General features: G+C 44.9%; 1 protein-coding gene across 5 annotated transcripts in view; it reads left to right on the forward strand.

Moving 5' to 3' along the window:
- BAZ2A (bromodomain adjacent to zinc finger domain 2A) overlaps positions 1-18,205 on the forward strand; it is an 867,588-nt gene that overhangs the window by 743,512 nt on the left and 105,871 nt on the right. For all 5 annotated transcript variants that reach the window (XM_069230685.1, XM_069230689.1, XM_069230688.1 and 2 more), the window contains one exon: positions 9,899-10,131. In XM_069230685.1, coding sequence (XP_069086786.1) covers positions 9,899-10,131 — 233 coding nt within the window. The remainder of the gene's footprint in view (positions 1-9,898; positions 10,132-18,205) is intronic.

Raw genomic sequence — 18,205 nt, forward strand, 5'->3', positions numbered from 1 at the left:
CAGGTGCCCTTTCCAGCAGAGGGTTCAAACCCCTCACTGGTCCCAAAGGTCACAGCAACGAAAGGGACGCCCTCTTTTTCAGCGAAGGAACACAAGGGAGCGAGGGTCAAGTAGACCTCAGCAGTCCACTCCGAAAGCACCCACCAAACAATGAGATCTCGCTTCCCTCGACACTGTACACCACTCCGGTGGGGGGAAGTATTACAGCTTATCTTCACGAGTGGCACTCTATCACAAGAGACAAATGGGTTCTCAATATTGTCGAACATGGCTACTCTCTTCTTTTCAAACAGCCTCCACCACACTTGCCACCAACCAAAGGCAATCCATCTCATCTCAGCCTGCTGCCCAAAGAGGCTCTCGCCCTCCTACAAAAGAATGCCATAGAAAAGGTTCCACCTGCGCACAGAGGAAAGGGGGTTTATTCCCGTTACTTTCTGGTGGCGAAGAAGGGTCGAGAGGGCGTTTTCAGGCCAATTCTGGACCTACGGCTGCTGAACAAATACATAAGGAAACAGAAGTTCAGGATGCTAGCGCTTCACCAGATTTTCCCTCAGCTACATCAGGGAGACTGGATGTGCTCCATCGACCTGCAGGATGCATATTTTCACATCCCAATAGCTCCAAAACATCGAAAATTCCTGCGTTTCCAAGTAGCGTTACAGCATTACCAGTTCAGAGTTCTGCCATTTGGCCTGAAATCTGCCCCACGCGTCTTCTCGAAATGTATGGCAGTGGTAGCGGCGCATCTTCGAAAACAAAAGATATTCATATATCCATACCTAGACGACTGGTTACTGAAGGCTTCTTCTCCGGAGCAGGCGAGAAGCCATCGGGACATTGTGCTCGGAGTTTGCGAGTCTCTAGGTCTTCAGGTCAATTACCAAAAGTCAACCTTGATTCCAACACAGAACCTACACTACCTGGGAGCTATCATAAACACAGAACTCCAAAGAGTGTATCCTTCGGAGGAACGACTATCCTCAATAGACAGGAAGTGTCAGGACCTGTTGAGAGCCAACGCACCTACGGCACGTCAGGTGACATCGCTGCTGGGCGCCATGGCATCATGCATTTTTATTGTCCCAAATGCCAGACTCCACATGAGGCCCCTCCAAGAGGCATTGGAGAACAACTGGAGCCAAAGGACAGGTCGCTGGGAGGACAGAGTGCGACTACCGGGAGTAGCACTTCAGTCATTGATATGGTGGATGCACAGACCTCACCTGTCAGTGGGTGCTCCGTTTCACCAGGTAGTTCCATCCGACACTCTGGTAACGGATGCGTCTCTTCAAGGATGGGGGGCTCATCTGGGTCCCTTTCAAGCTCAGGGCCTGTGGTCAGACAAGGAAAAGCAGTACCACATCAATCTGCTAGAACTCAGAGCGGTCCATCTGGCTCTCAAGTCTTTCATACCACTAATTCAGGGGAAAGCTCTCCTAATACAAATGGACAATACAACCATGATGTATTATTTGAACAAACAGGGGGGAACGAGATCCCTACTCCTATCTCGAGAGTCCCAAGCGATATGGCATTGGCTCCTGGCCAGAGGAATTTCACTTACAGCGGTTCACCTGCCAGGTCAACAGAATGTGGAAGCAGATTTTCTGAGCAGACACCTAGCGGACGCTCACGATTGGGTCCTACACGGCGAAGTCGCAGAATACATCTTCGCTCAATGGGGTCGGCCTCAACTGGACCTCTTCGCAGACGAAGTAAACAAGAAATGCCCAGACTTCGCATCCAGGTTCTACCGTCCGGGATCTCGAGGGAATGCCCTGTTGATCGACTGGTCAGGGATATTTCTCTACGCTTTTCCGCCGATTCCCCTCATACCGGCAGTGATCAACAAACTTTACAGATCCAGAACCAGAATGATTCTCATAGCGCCACAATGGCCCCGTCAATTCTGGTACACAGATCTCCTCAACCTATCGGAACAACCTCACAGGAGGCTGCCGTGCAGACCGGATCTTCTGAGCAGGATGGAGGGCAGGGTTCTGCATCCCAACCTACCCTCTCTGAGCTTGACAGCATGGCTCCTGAATTCCTGCAGTATGGGCACCTAGGGCTCTCGCAGGAGTGCATGAACATCTTGAAAGAGTCCAAACGGCCTTCCACGCGGCGTTCTTACGCTTTTAAGTGGAAGAGATTCTACATATGGTGCTGTCAACAAGGTCAGAATCCCATACGGGCTCAGGAGGATGTCATACTGTCCTATTTGCTTCATCTGTCAAAGTCTGGTCTGCAGGTATCATCTATTAAGGTATATTTGTCTGCTATTACAGCCTATCGCAAGTCACCTTCTCAGGAATCCTTCTTTACGAAACCTGTAGTAAAGGATTTCTTAGAAGGTTTGAAGAAAGTTTTTCCGCCCATTCGGAGACCTTCTCCTCCATGGGAACTGAACATAGTATTGGCAAAACTTACGGGCCCTCCTTTTGAACCTATACATAAAGCCTCTTTACAACACCTTACGTGGAAGACGGCTTTTTTAGTGGCCATTACTTCAGCGAGGAGGGTCAGCGAAATCCAGGCTTTGTCTTCCAAAGAACCGTACACGGTTTTTCATGACAATAGAGTGGTTCTGCGAACTCACCCATCTTTCCTTCCGAAGGTGGTGTCAGAATTCCTCTCAATCAGACTATATGTTTACCGACTTTCTTTCCCAATCCGGAGACTCCGGCAGAGAAAGCTTTGCACTCCTTAGACTTGAAAAGAGTGCTGAAATTTTATCTGGATAAGACAAAATCGATTAGACACTCTAACCGCTTGTTTGTAAATTATGGTCATTTGAGGACAGGAGAGGCAGCATCTAAACGAACGATATCAAGATGGATAGTTTCTTGTATTGTTAATACTTACCAGCTGGCTAATAAACAATTACTAGCGAGGCCTAAAGCGCATTCCACAAGGGGAAAAGCGGCTACTGCTGCCCTCCTTAACGATGTTCCAATATCTGAGATTTGTAAGGCTGCTACATGGAAGTCTGTACATACGTTTACTAGACATTACTGTTTAGACTCAGATGCAAGAGCGGATGCCCAAGTGGGGCAGGCCTCTCTAAGAAACTTATTTGCATAATACGTATCTATTCCTGCACTTCTATCGGACAGTCCGCAGAGTTTAGGGATGGGCTTGCTAATCTATTCAATGTTTATGACTATTGATGAGGATCCCCTGGAAGAGAAGGATAAGTTACTTACCTGTAAATCCTAGTTCTCTTCCAGGGGTATCCTCATCAAAGTCATAAACAACCCACCCTCCTCCCCGGACGCACGTCTCCTAGAAGTGCAGGACAGACTGTCTCTTTAATCAGTTACACAGATTGTCACCGTAAAAAAGAACTGACCTAACTGTGAACCAACTGTCACCTTTCCTTCACCCCTGAGGCATGGTGGGATACTGGAGGTGCTCAGGGTCTTAAAGGCACGGTGCCAAAGTTTTTATGGTTCTCCTGTGTTAACCTGCATGCAGCCTATTGGCTAAGAATGCTCCATTGTTTTTCAATGCAGTTTTTTCTCTTTTTCTCTAGAGTTTACTGCTGCTTACTTCCCTAAGCCCAGTTTTGGGTGCTTGGGTAGATATTTATTCTCTATTGTATATTGTAATTTTATAATATAAAAAAAAAAAAAAAAAAAATTCATAGAAATAAAGCATTTTAGCCTGTTTTAACATTATAGCCTGCATTGCTGTTTTACACATGTATAATATGTGTGTATTTTATATATGCTCCGGGGTCCCCGCACAAGGGCGGGAATATTCAATGTTTATGACTTTGATGAGGATACCCCTGGAAGAGAACTAGGATTTACAGGTAAGTAACTTATCCTTACAGCCTATGCAGAGCATGTGTATCTACAACCACACATGCTACAATTGGAATATGAACCTGTAACCAACTGTTTGTTGGTTACAGTGCTGTCATAGTGCTGTTGAGTTATATGAAAGATATTGTTACCCAAGGTAAATAACTCTTTCTTTTGGTGTTGACATAATTAAAATACGTGATTAACAGGTGGGGCTTTGTGCAGAATGTTTCCAATTTTTACTCCTTCTCCACCCAGGAACACTACTTTTCCTGTACACTCTTTGCGAATCCAGGCCATATTTAGGCTTCAAATGAAGCTAGTTACTTACCTTTAAAACTAAATGTGTGTTTTTAAATTGAAAAACACACTTCGGCATACACTTTTTCTCTATGATGATACAAAACCAACCCTGAAGATGACGTATGAGGTAAGGCAGAATATCTTTTTGATGTGACACTATCATCTTGTTACAGAAACTTCCCGGTTAACGATTACCTTGTGTACAAACAATTTTCAAACGTGCTGTTAAATTTCGGCCCAGTTTCTGTATGGCAGGAATATACATAGCATGTGACTATATGCCATTTAAAATGTCAAAACTATTGTTATAGGTAAGTAACTTGTTTGTTTTCAGTCATTTATTTACAAAATATCAACAACACTAAAAACATCTTTACTAATTAGGACTGCTTTGGATTTGCTTTTATTTGCTGTGCAGGAAACATGTTCTCATGTTGGGACCTATATTAGCATTTTATCGTGCATTTCAATGAATGTAAGAGCCATAATAAACTTATGCGTGCAGTGCAAAAAGTATTTTTAAGGTTAATACTATCTTTAAAGGGTTTGATGGTAATTAATGATTTTATATGTATGGCTTACAGGAAGGCTTGGTAGTTTGGGTGTGTTCTTGTATGTAAGGTATCTTCACTGAAACCTAGGGATAAATTGTGAACAGAGTATAACTGCAATACTTCATTCGTATTTTATCAACAAATACAACTGTAACAAAATAAGCTTGTGCTTGTATGCTGGTGATGGGTTAGAAGTTATGTATAGTGCAGCTGTTACATGCTTTTATTTTGTCTGTGCTTGGTAGTGTTGCACATTTGTGTGTTTTTGAAGAATAAATGTTCTTATCTTGAAAATCCTACTCAGATGATTGTGCATTGCCCATTGTACAGAGATGTGTTTTAGAATTCATCAGGGTGGTACAACGTGTTATTTTGGACTTCCCTTTGAGCAGCCATTGAAGCACTTGGAAGATTCTTCTTGTGTGGTATATTCTGAATCTCTGCTTCAGTGTTTCCTTATGGCCGCAAATTGAAATGTGCCTCCAAGAGCAGTCATCTGCTAATGTACTCTGGGGATATTGGAAAGCAAGGCAGTGATGCATCCCACATCTGTGCATGAATGGTCTAGGTGTGTAAACCTATATTTGACTCATCCTGGATAAACAGAGTGTGGCTTCTCTCCCCTTTTTTAAGTCGAGTTTAGCAGCGCGCAGCACTGTCTGCAAGACATGTTGCATTGAATATGGGCTTTTTACCACGCCCCCTCTTGCCATTCATTCTTTGTTATGCTTGTCTTAAATGTTTTATTTTTATTGGTGCATTTTGCATAATGTCCCTACTTTTGCGTGCTAAGTTCCCGTCCAGGAAACTAAGAGAACACTTTTGTTGCCCATCACATTATGTCACGCTTCCTCCTGTTACAGCATGTAATGGCCCCTCCTCCTGTCTGGTTTTCTTTAGTAGTGTGCCTTGTGGCATGTTAGCGCGCAGTCAGGGATGGACTGAAGAGCGTCACTTCCACTGTGCTGGCCTATCTGTCATTTGTGCAGAGGGGGCCCCGGTCTGTATGACAGAGAAATGTTTCATGGACCTTGCAGAGAAACCCATGGAGCTGCTTTTAAGTTCTCTCCTGAATCTTTTCACTGGCGATGAGAACTGTGGCACAGCACAACTCCCTGTAGTGCAAATTCCAGGTCACCAGTTACCAATGGCTTCTGGGAACTGTTGCACAACCCCATCTTACCAGATGTAACTCCTAGTTGACCGTATACCAATGGCTTTGGGGAAACCTGTGCACAGTTAGATTTCCCTTGGTGTAAATCCTAGTTGACTAGTTCCCAATAGCTTCTGGGAGCTGTTGCACAACACAGCTTTTCCAGGTTTAAATCCCAGTTTACCAGTTACCAGTGACTTCTGGCAAATGTTGCACAACTCGATTTCCCATTTGTAAATTCAGTTTGATCTCTTACAAATTGCTTAAATGTGCCACATTGTGATGATGCTTTTGCGTTTTAATATGGGTGCCTATCTGAATAGTGGGGAAAAGTTTTTCCAGTGGTTGAATAGGAAACCCCACTGTAACCAAGAAGCCAATGATCAGTTCCCACTACTAACTGGAATAAACTAGAATGTTTCACTATACTAGTTCAGTGGAGGTTAAACAAAGCACAGATAAACTATCTGTCCCAGTAGAAACCAGTCATATCTGGTCAATTGGAAGTTAGATCAAAGTTTACTCAAAGCATAACGTGCCTATGGGCACGTTTGTGCAAAAGGCGCCACGTTTGAAGAAGCTGGACCCCTGTTTTGAGCTGTTTACTTGGCACATGTTCAGGTAATCGTACAAAAGGCATGAAGTGTATGTGTTTTATAGTGCAGGCGGGGGAGAGGGCTCTGTTCACTTGGCATCTACTGTGTACTTTGAGTGCAGATGTTGCATCTGTGGACGTGTGATAGTCTGCACTTCTTCTCTCAGTTACTGGTGGTTTGTGAGGTGAGGTTTCAAAGGTGATTGTGAAGCTCATGAGTGGCACCCCCTGCTGGGAATCTGCAGTAGAGTACACTTTGCAGTATCTGCTTGGGCAGGCTTCTATTGTTTTGTCCAGAGTTCTTTGTATCTTTATTTGAGGTTTTTAGTAGTTTTAGCGTCTTTTGTGATGTTTTAAGCTGGCAATGGCTATTTCATTTTGTCAGTCGTGTCTTGCATTCCCTGCATGCAAGCTTGATATGTTGACGGTCGAGAAGCTTCCATATCCCACTAGGCAGCTGCTTCCCTTTGTTTTCCACTTGTGTTCTCTTGTGCATGGTGTCGCACCAGCTTGTTGTGCTCTGATCGGAGCTGCTCTCCCATTCATTTTTGGCATTTATTGCACTGCTGTGGCTGTTTCCAAACATGCAGAACAATAGTTTGAGCACAGCATGATTTTCACACGTCCCTCATCAGAAAGGCATATTTTCGGTCTGAAAGCTACTCTTCTGCTTCTATGTCAGCCTCACACTTTTGCACTTTTTGCAGCATGTATATACATGTGAAAGAAGCAGTCCACATGTGAATAACTTATTAATTATTATAGTTGAAATTGACTAATCACATTGGAAAGACATGGCACCAGCACAGGACAAGCCCATTCACTTAAAACTTGCAGAGCCACGCATCTGGAGTCTGTCTTCCTCCAGGGGCCCCTCCCTGTCAGCCCTCACAACATCCACACACCGGGCATACCTTATCTCCTTCATTGGGGACATAAATCTTCTCAGGCTGCTCGTTTGCTTCGCTCTCACATCTTAATATGCTGCATTCACTTTGATTATAACTTGCATGCCAACAAATGGGTTTTTGTCATTTAACTTAAAGCATATGTGCTGAATTTGTCAAAATTTAAAATGTGTGTGGATGTTTATCTTTTTTTCTCTAGATTAGGTAGTAGTTAGGTGTGCTTTATATTTCATCCGCACCGTGTTAACTTCCCATTGTCCTTATTTTTGGAGGGGTTTAATTTTCATTGCACTCCAGGCCTTTCCTGGACATAATATTTTAAAATCTGCTCCCTTTACTGTATCTGCTGTGTGTGAGGAAGGCTTGCACAGTACCTTCTCTGTGAGGGAAGCTAGCATTGCACTTCGTGAGGGAAGCTTGCAGTGTACCTTCTGCGTCAGGGGTGCTTGCATTGTACCTTCTGCGTCAGGGACGCTTGCATTATACCTTCTGTGTGTCTGATGCTAGCATTGTACCTTCTCTGTGAGGGAAGCTTGCACTGCTGCCTTCACTGTATCCCTTGTGTAAGAGAAGCTTGCATTGTACATTCTCTGAGAGGGAAGCTTGCACTGCTGTTGTGCTGTGTATGAGAGAAGCTTGCACTGATGCTGCCTATGCTGTATCTGCTGTGTATGAGGAAAGCTTGCATTGTACCTTACGTGGGAGGGACGCTCACATTGCACCTTCTGTCTGACGGAAGCTTGCATGGTACCTTCTCTGTGAGGGGAGCTTGCATGGTACCTTTTCTGTAAGGGGAGCTTGCATGGTCCCTTCTCCGTGAGGGGAGCTTGCATGGTCCCTTCTCCGTGAGGGGAGCTTGCATGGTCCCTTCTCCGTGAGGGGAGCTTGCATGGTCCCTTCTCCGTGAGGGAAGCTTGCATTGTACCTTCTGTGTGAGGGACAGTTGCACTGTACCTTCTGTGTGAGGGACAGTTGCACTGTACCTTCTGTGTGAGGGAAGCTTGCATTGTACCTTCTCTGTGAAGGACAATTGCATTGTACCTCCCTTTTGAGGGAAGCTCGCATTGTACCTTCTCTGTGAGGGAGGCTTGCATTGTAACTTCTGTGTAAGGGAAGCTTGCATTGTACCTTCTCTTTGAAGGTAAATTGCATTGTACCTTCCTTTTGAGGAAAGCTTGCATTGTACCTTCTCTGTGAGGGAAGCTTGCATTGTAACTTCTATATGAGGAAAGCTTGCATTGTACCTTCTGTGTGAGGAAAGCTTGCATTGTACCTTCTGTGTGAGGGAAGCTTGCATTGTACCTCCTGCGTGAGGGAAGCTTCCACCAGTTCCTAAATAAACTACCTATCCCTCTCTATCTTCCTATCTATTCTGTGCAGATCTCACCAATATATATTCACCTTGCCACATAATTCCACTACACAAATACTCTCCTCAACGCACAATTCCACACTGCACAATTTCACAAGTAACAATTAAAATACAGACCACAAATTTCCACTCTACACTAAATACACTCCAAACCAGAACACATAAATAAAAGACATTGTCATTTACAGCGCCAATAGCAATAACTCTTGCAAATGCAAAACCGGTTGCATTGCAAATGCTTGTTTTGTTTTTGCTTTTATAATGCTAGACCTCTTAATTGGTCATCTTTATTTGTAGCGCCCAACTTAGTATGCTCACATTTGAGTATCATTTTCGCAGAATATGGATGTGTGTAAATGAGCTAACCTACGAATGTGAAATCTTTTGTTGACTGTATTTCTAATAGATGCTTCATCACCTCTTGAACCGCCTTCATGCATCAGACTGGATGTATAAAAGTTGAAGCAGCTCCCCTGTGCCATTAGGTTGCATTGTGCTCCATTTCAACACTGGGTTCCACTCTAGAAACAATATCATTGGAGTCATATAGGTACTAACTTCCCAATCGCCCTGAAGCATTCCCCCCCTCAAAAGATTTTTTTCGATAGTGTCAGTTAGGGTTTGAAGCCTTGCCATTTCTGTCATAGGCAGATGTCCATTTCGGTCTCTTAAAGGTCTGTCAGTGGTGCTTGGTGCCGAAATACGACTTGAAGCCATGTGGCTGATGTGAACTAAGGCCATTAGGGTGGCAAAGCAATTTTTGACATCGGTGTGTGACAGCCATTAGGCTCAATGTCATTCCCACTCAAGATCCAGGACCTTGATCTCGACCAGCTGATCTTTGAAGCAGACGAAAATGCTGTCAAGGGACCAAAAAAAACATAAGACCGAACCATAGGAGGGATTCCTCTTCGTTTGTGAACAAATTTGTTTGGTGAGAATGGTGTGTAAAAGAGTGCAGAATGATGATTGTAAGTTTTTTTTGAATGGGGCAGCAATGGACTAGGTAGAATAGATGTGTTGAATACTTCAGATATTGACTAGCACGAAGAGCCTCAACAGTAACTTGTACAGGATATGGACATAAATATTCTATGTGATTCTGTTAACATTTGTTTAAAATGAATGCCATCTCTATCAGTTCTCCTTTGCCAGTGGAACACTTGCCAAATGCATGTTCTTTTTCTTACCCCCTGTGTAGCAAGCAGATGGAGACTACCTCTGGTCGCAGAGTTCTCTGAATCGGGGTACAAAGAGGCGTGCAGTTCCTCTGAGCTTTATGGATGACAGTAACCCGAAGAAGACAATGACAATGCGGCGGCGGGACAACTGTGGCATGGGTGTCTCGCGGTACTCTGGTGAAGGACTTTCTCCCTCCAAGCGGAAGCGAATATCTGTGAGAAATGATGACAACAGTGACCTTGCTTTTTGCGAGTGAGTAGATGAGGACATATTGTCATATTTAGAGGGATGAGTGTTGTGTGGTAATGTTTTCAGGAGTCCCAGGGCAGCCTGGGTTTACTGGGCTCAAATTGTAACCCACGAAAGCCTTGTTTGCCCTAATATGGGCACCAAGTAGTGCTTGACCCTCAAGGTAGCGATGTTGACCAGTTTAACTCCTACCAGAGCCTGTTTCTGCATTAGGCCTTTGGGGCTCCGCCCCTCTCATTTTGTACCCTATAAAATGTTTCCTGAATTTTCTGCTTACAAAGGGCTGGCTGCCTCATCTTTCTTCCATTCCGAGCATCATCGGACAGTTAAGCCACTCATTTGTGGTAGTTAATTCTTTAGGGCTTATTGTTTTATAGCCCTTGATTATCATAGGAAAGGTTCTGCAGGAGTGACAACATCACAAAGATGCAGAGCAAGCAGAAACCTCTACTAACTGGATAATTTATGTAGGTTTTTACAAAAATCTGTACTGGTGTTCCATGGTGACTATTGTTCTTATTTCATGGTCAGTGATCTCAGTAACATTTTGAATGTAGATTTTATTGAGTGAAAGCTGTAAAAAGTGTTTTTTATTTTTTTTGTATTTATATATTTCAAATGCCTACATTCTCTCCCTTTTCCTTGAGACAATACCAAGCTGTCTGAAGCAGTGTGATTAAACACCTCCACCTTCTAGACTGTTGTATCGGATGTGTATTATATTACAAATAAAGAAATTAATGCATGTTTGACATCAGCACTCCACAAAATTATGATGTGAGGTAAAGTCCAGTGTTTCCATTGCATTTACATACCAAGGGGGAAACACAAGCATAAGTATCCCTAAACCTTTCTTTTAGGAGTCAGGGTATGATTCACTTGCTCATTGCATTTCAGCAAATTTCACTTGTGTCCATTCTGCTACACCCTTTTCAAATTTCACCAGTCGCTACTGACTCCTACCCAGGGAGGTAGTGTAGTGTTAGAATGTTAGATACTCAGCTGAATACTGTACAGAAAATAGTCAAAGGATAATGTTATGCAGGAAAATTGGTAAGGTAATTCCTTATTGTGGCTAAGGCAGTTAATGCCAGTAAAAATGCTCCTTTGAGTGCAAATCCCAACATGGACCCTCACAGGTGGAAAGGTTGATACACTTTGTTTGGGTACTCCATCCAGCCCTCCTGAACGTTTGACTGTTAAGAGCATAATGAGTCACAAAAGCAGTGGTTCCCATTGTGTATTTTTTTGCACTATAGGTCACTTGATGTCTGTCATTGGTCGGCCTGTGCATTTTAAACATGCTGCTGTTGATGGGTTGCAGGGGTGGAGCCTGTTTGAGGTGATGTATTTCAAGGGGCTACCAAGCATAACCACTCTGCCTCTGCACCACCCTGCATAACACTCATGTCCTCCGGTGTGCACTCTTCCAGTGTGAGGGGGCAGAGCAGTGTGGCCACTGGAGCAGATGGAGGCTGCACTCTACTGTATCTGACTGCGTTCATGTGTATCTGTGCTGGGGTTAATCTTCCTACGGCCCAGGCAAAAACCCATCACCTTGACGAAGATAAGAGCCTACACCGGATAGTCATAGGAGTTCCAACGAAAGCTGGCGTTAACACTACTCATAGCTTCTCAAGGTGCTTTGCTTCTTTCAGGGATGATCTCCATCTTCGGTCATGAAGTTCTCAGAACAAAGTGGTCACAGACGCAGTGCCTCTCCTGCAAAGAGGCTGCAGTATGCAGTTGTCCTCATGACTTATTATTCATCTCGGGCACACTGGGTTCTCGATCACACTGCAGGACCTCCATTTCCTCAAGGTCTCACTACATGGCCTGGTAGTTATGATCCTTTCTGGGTTGTGGGGCAAATTTCCAGTTTTTCCTGCTTTCACTTTTTGCAGTCCTGTTCTTTTCTAGACGGGATCTTCATTTTTCAAGGGCATGTTCAGAAACCTTGGGTTCGATGGCATCTGTCGCTGTAGATACACATGTTCTGCATAGCTCGCCATCTGGTGTTGGGTCGGAGTGTTACAAGTTGTTTTTCTTCGAAGAAGTCTTTCGAGTCACGGGACCGAGTGACTCCTCCTTCTGTCTCCATTGCGCATGGGCGTCGACTCCATCTTCGATTTGTTTTCTTTCCGCCATCGGGTTCGGACGTGTTCCTGTCGCTCCGAGTTTCGGAACGGAAAGTTAGTTAGTATCGGAAGATTTTCGTCGGTATTGTTGCGTTCGGGATCGGCGTGGTTAGAGTCAACACCGCATCGAAGATCGACGTGCTCCGGTGCCCTTCGGGGTAGTTTCGATCCCCCGTCGGGGCCTGGTCGGCCCGACGGCGTGTCGAACAACGTCGATGGAACGGACCCCGTTCCGTTTTTGTCCCAAATGCCACAACAAATACCCGTATACAGACCAACATTTGGTCTGTAACCTGTGCCTGTCGCCTGAGCACAGTGAAGAGACTTGCGAGGCCTGTCGTGCGTTCCGGTCCCGAAAGACACTCCGTGACCGTCGAGCCAGGAGACTTCAGATGGCGTCCACGCCGACAGCGCACCGAGAGTTCGAGGAACAAGAGGAAGAAGAAACCTTTTCGATCCACGAATCGGACTCCGAGGAATTCGACGATCAAAGAACCGTGAGTAAGACGTCGAAAACAACACAGAAGAAAAGTGACAAGGCCCAGGGGACGCCACTGCCACCAGGCCATGGCTCCACCCATCAATTCGGTGACCGACCATCGGCACCGAAAAAGGCCAAAATAGTGCCGAGATCGTCCGACTCCGGTCGAGACACCGGCACGCACCCTTCTCGGGATCGAGAAAGTGCTGGAGGAAAGCAACGACACCGAGATAGCGGTGTAGAAGCGGCTCGACGCCGAGACAGCGGCACCGACGAAGATCGACGCCGAGAGGTTTCGAGGCCAAAAAAGAAAAAAGCCACCTCGGAGCCGAAAAGAGATACAGGCAGGGTTTCGGTGCCGAAACAACCCGTAACCGACCCAGGTCCAGGCTCTTATACAGAGGAACAATCACTGTCCTCTCAGATGCGAAAGCATAGGTTTGAGGAAGAGCTGCAGTCCACCGAAGTGGACCATACGCAAAAACGTATTTTCATACAGCAGGGAACGGGAAGAATAAGCACCCTTCCCCCTATTAGGAGAAAAAGGAGACTGGAGTTTCAAACAGACCAGGCGCCACAAACAAAAATGGTGAAAAAGGTGACTCCGCCACCCTCTCCTCCACCTGTAATTAACGTCTCACCAGTGCAAACTCCGTCACATTCCCCGGCTCACACCACCATGAGCCAAGGTGACCAGGATCAAGACGCTTGGGACTTGTATGACGCCCCGGTGTCGGACAGCAGTCCGGAGGCATATCCAACAAAGCCCTCACCACCAGAAGACAGCTCAGCATACTCTCAAGTGGTGGCTAGAGCAGCACAATTCCACAACGTAAACCTCCACTCAGAACAAGTCGAGGATGACTTTTTATTCAACACCCTCTCCTCCACCCACAGCTCCTACCAAAGCCTGCCTATGCTGCCAGGTATGCTTCGGCACGCAAAGGAAATATTCAAGGAGCCGGTCAAAAGTAGGGCAATAACGCCAAGGGTGGAAAAGAAGTATAAGGCACCTCCTACAGACCCTGTTTTCATCACCACACAGCTGCCACCAGATTCCGTCGTAGTAGGAGCAGCTCGGAAAAGAGCCAACTCCCACACATCTGGGGATGCACCACCCCCGGATAAAGAGAGCCGCAAGTTCGATGCAGCTGGGAAAAGAGTCGCAGTACAAGCTGCAAACCAGTGGCGCATCGCTAACTCTCAAGCACTACTTGCGCGCTATGACAGAGCCCATTGGGATGAGATGCAACACCTCATCGAGCATCTTCCCAAGGAACTACAAAAGAGGGCAAAGCAGGTGGTTGAGGAAGGGCAGAACATATCAAATAACCAGATACGTTCTTCTATGGACGCAGCAGACACAGCTGCAAGAACAATTAATACATCTGTGACCATTAGAAGGCACGCATGGCTAAGAACGTCTGGGTTCAAACCAGAGATACAGCAGGCAGTGCTCAATATGCCATTCAACGAAAAACAACTGTTCGGACCAGAAGTGGACACGGCAATCGAAAAACTTAAAAAAGACACTGACACTGCTAAAGCCATGGGCGCACTCTACTCCCCGCAGAGCAGAGGAACCTACAGCACCTTCCGCAAGACACCCTTTAGAGGGGGGTTTCGGGGTCAGGCCACACAAGCCAGCACCTCGCAGGCAACACCGTCCAGCTACCAGGGACAGTACAGGGGAGGCTTTCGGGGCCAATACAGAGGAGGGCAATTCCCTAGGAATAGAGGAAAATTTCAAAGCCCAAAAACCCCTACAACCAAGCAGTGACTCAGATGTCACTCACCCCCTCCACACAACACCAGTGGGGGGAAGAATAGGTCATTATTACAAAGCATGGGAGGAAATAACTACAGACACTTGGGTCTTAGCAATTATCCAACATGGTTATTGCATAGAATTCCTACAATTCCCTCCAAACATACCACCAAAAGCACAGAATTTATCAAAACAACATTCCGAACTCCTGGAAATAGAAGTTCAAGCACTATTGCAAAAGAATGCAATCGAATTAGTACCAAACACACAAACAAACACAGGAGTCTATTCACTGTACTTCTTAATACCAAAAAAGGACAAAACACTGAGACCAATCCTAGACCTCAGAATACTAAACACCTACATCAAATCAGACCACTTTCACATGGTCACACTACAAGAAGTGTTACCATTGCTAAAACTACAGGACTACATGACAACCTTAGACCTCAAAGACGCGTATTTCCATATACCAATACATCCGTCGCACAGGAAATACCTACGGTTCGTATTCAAAGGAATACATTACCAATTCAAAGTATTGCCTTTTGGTTTAACAACCGCACCAAGAGTCTTTACAAAATGTCTAGCAGTAGTGGCTGCACACATCAGAAGGCAGCAAATACATGTATTCCCGTATCTAGACGACTGGCTAATCAAAACCAATTCACTAACAAAGTGCTTACAACACACAAATCAAATCATACAAACCCTTTACAAACTAGGGTTCACCGTCAACTTTGCAAAATCCAACATTTTGCCTTGCAAAGTACAACAATACCTGGGAGCCATAATAGACACAACAAAAGGAGTAGCCACTCCAAGTCCACAAAGAATTCAAAATTTCAACAAGATCATACAACGCATGTATCCAACACAAACAATACAAGCAAAGATGATATTACAACTCCTAGGCATGATGTCTTCATGCATAGCCATTGTCCCGAACGCAAGACTACACATGAGGCCCTTACAACAGTGCCTAGCATCACAATGGTCACAAGCACAGAGTCACCTTCTAGATCTGGTGTTAATAGACCGCCAAACTTACCTCTCGCTTCTATGGTGGAACAGTATAAATTTAAACAAAGGGCGGCCATTCCAAGACCCAGTGCCACAATGCGTAATAACAACAGATGCTTCCATGACAGGGTGGGGAGCACACCTCGATCAACACAGCATACAAGGACAATGGAACGTACATCAAACAAAGTTGCATATAAATCACCTAGAAATGCTAGCAGTTTTTCAAGCATTAAGGGCTTTCCAACCAATTATAACTCACAAATACATTCTTGTCAAAACAGACAACATGACAACAATGTATTATCTAAACAAACAGGGGGGGACACACTCAACGCAGTTGAGCCTTCTAGCACAGAAGATATGGCGATGGGCAATTCACAACCACATTCGCCTACTAGCGCAGTTTATTCCAGGGATCCAGAATCAACTTGCAGACAATCTCTCTCGAGATCACCAACAGGTCCACGAATGGGAAATTCACCCCCAAATTCTAAACACTTACTTCAGACTCTGGGGAACACCTCAAGTAGACTTGTTTGCAACAAGAGAGAACGCAAAATGCCAAAACTTCGCATCCAGATACCCACACAGGCAGTCCCAAGGCAATGCCCTATGGATGAACTGGTCAGGGATATTTGCCTACGCTTTTCCTCCTCTCCCTCTCCTTCCTTATCTGGTAAACAAATTGAGTCAAAACAAACTCAAACTCATTTTAATAGCACCAACTTGGGCAAGGCAACCCTGGTACACAACACTGCTAGACTTATCAGTAGTACCCCACATCAAATTGCCCAACAGGCCGGATCTGTTAACACAACACAACCAACAGATCAGACATCCAGATCCAGCATCGCTGAATCTAGCAATCTGGCTCCTGAAATCCTAGAATTCGGACACTTACAACTTACTCAAGAATGTATGGACGTCATAAAGCAAGCCAGAAGGCCGTCCACTAGGCACTGCTATGCAAGTAAATGGAAGAGGTTTGTCTGCTACTGCCATCATAATCAGATCCAACCTTTACACGCAACTCCAAAGGACGTAGTGGGTTACTTGCTTCACTTACAAAAATCTAACCTAGCCTTCTCTTCCATTAAAATACACCTTGCGGCAATATCTGCATACCTGCAGACTACCTATTCAACTTCCCTATATAGGATACCAGTCATTAAAGCATTCATGGAAGGCCTTAAAAGAATTATACCACCAAGAACACCACCTGTTCCTTCATGGAACTTGAATGTTGTCTTAACAAGACTCATGGGTCCACCTTTTGAACCCATGCACTCTTGCGAAATACAGTTCCTAACCTGGAAGGTTGCATTTCTCATCGCCATTACATCTCTAAGAAGAGTAAGCGAAATTCAGGCGTTTACAATACAAGAACCTTTTATACAACTACACAAAAATAAAGTCGTCCTAAGGACTAATCCAAATTTTTTACCAAAGGTTGTTTCACCGTTCCACCTAAATCAAACAGTGGAACTACCAGTGTTCTTCCCACAGCCAGATTCCGTAGCTGAGAGGGCACTACATACATTAGATGTCAAAAGAGCATTAATGTACTACATTGACAGAACGAAAAACATCAGAAAGACTAAACAACTATTTATTGCATTCCAAAAACCTCATGCAGGAAACCCAATATCAAAACAAGGTATAGCCAGATGGATAGTTAAATGCATCCAAATCTGCTACCTTAAAGCAAAACGACAACTGCCCATTACACCAAGGGCACACTCAACCAGAAAAAAAGGTGCTACCATGGCCTTTCTAGGAAACATCCCAATGCAAGAAATATGTAAGGCAGCCACATGGTCTACGCCACACACGTTCACTAAGCACTACTGTGTAGACGTGTTATCCGCACAGCAAGCCACAGTAGGTCAAGCCGTGTTAAGAACATTATTTCAAACCACTTCCATTCCTACAGGCTGAGCCACCGCTTTTGGGGAGATAACTGCTTACTAGTCTATGCAGAACATGTGTATCTACAGCGACAGATGCCATCGAACTGAAAATGTCACTTACCCAGTGTACATCTGTTCGTGGCATCAGTCGCTGGAGATTCACATGTGCCCACCCACCTCCCCGGGAGCCTGTAGCAGTTTGGAAGTTAGCTTCAACTTTGTACATTTGTATATATATTATTTTAACCTTAAATAGGTACATACTTAGTCACTCCATTGCATGGGCACTATTACTACAACACAACTCCTACCTCACCCTCTGCGGGGAAAACAATCGAAGATGGAGTCGACGCCCATGCGCAATGGAGACAGAAGGAGGAGTCACTCGGTCCAGTGACTCGAAAGACTTCTTCGAAGAAAAACAACTTGTAACACTCCGACCCAACACCAGATGGCGAGCTATGCAGAACATGTGAATCTCCAGCGACTGATGCCACGAACAGATGTACACTGGGTAAGTGACATTTTCATTAGCAGTCAGTCTGTTGCTTAAAGGCATGACAATGGTAACTTTTCTCGTGGCACGTTGCAGAAATTCTAGGTTGTTCCTAACCTGGCAAAGGGTATTTGGCAGTTTGTGAGACTAACCCTGTACCACAGAAGAGTTTCTCTGCCTCCTCTGGTATGGGACTCTGGATTCTGATGTAGATAAATCTTGGCACCTTGGCCAGTAGTTTCTTTTCCATACCTATAC

This window comes from Pleurodeles waltl, chromosome 4_2, assembly GCF_031143425.1.
Source record: "Pleurodeles waltl isolate 20211129_DDA chromosome 4_2, aPleWal1.hap1.20221129, whole genome shotgun sequence".
Classification (NCBI taxonomy): domain Eukaryota; kingdom Metazoa; phylum Chordata; class Amphibia; order Caudata; family Salamandridae; genus Pleurodeles; species Pleurodeles waltl.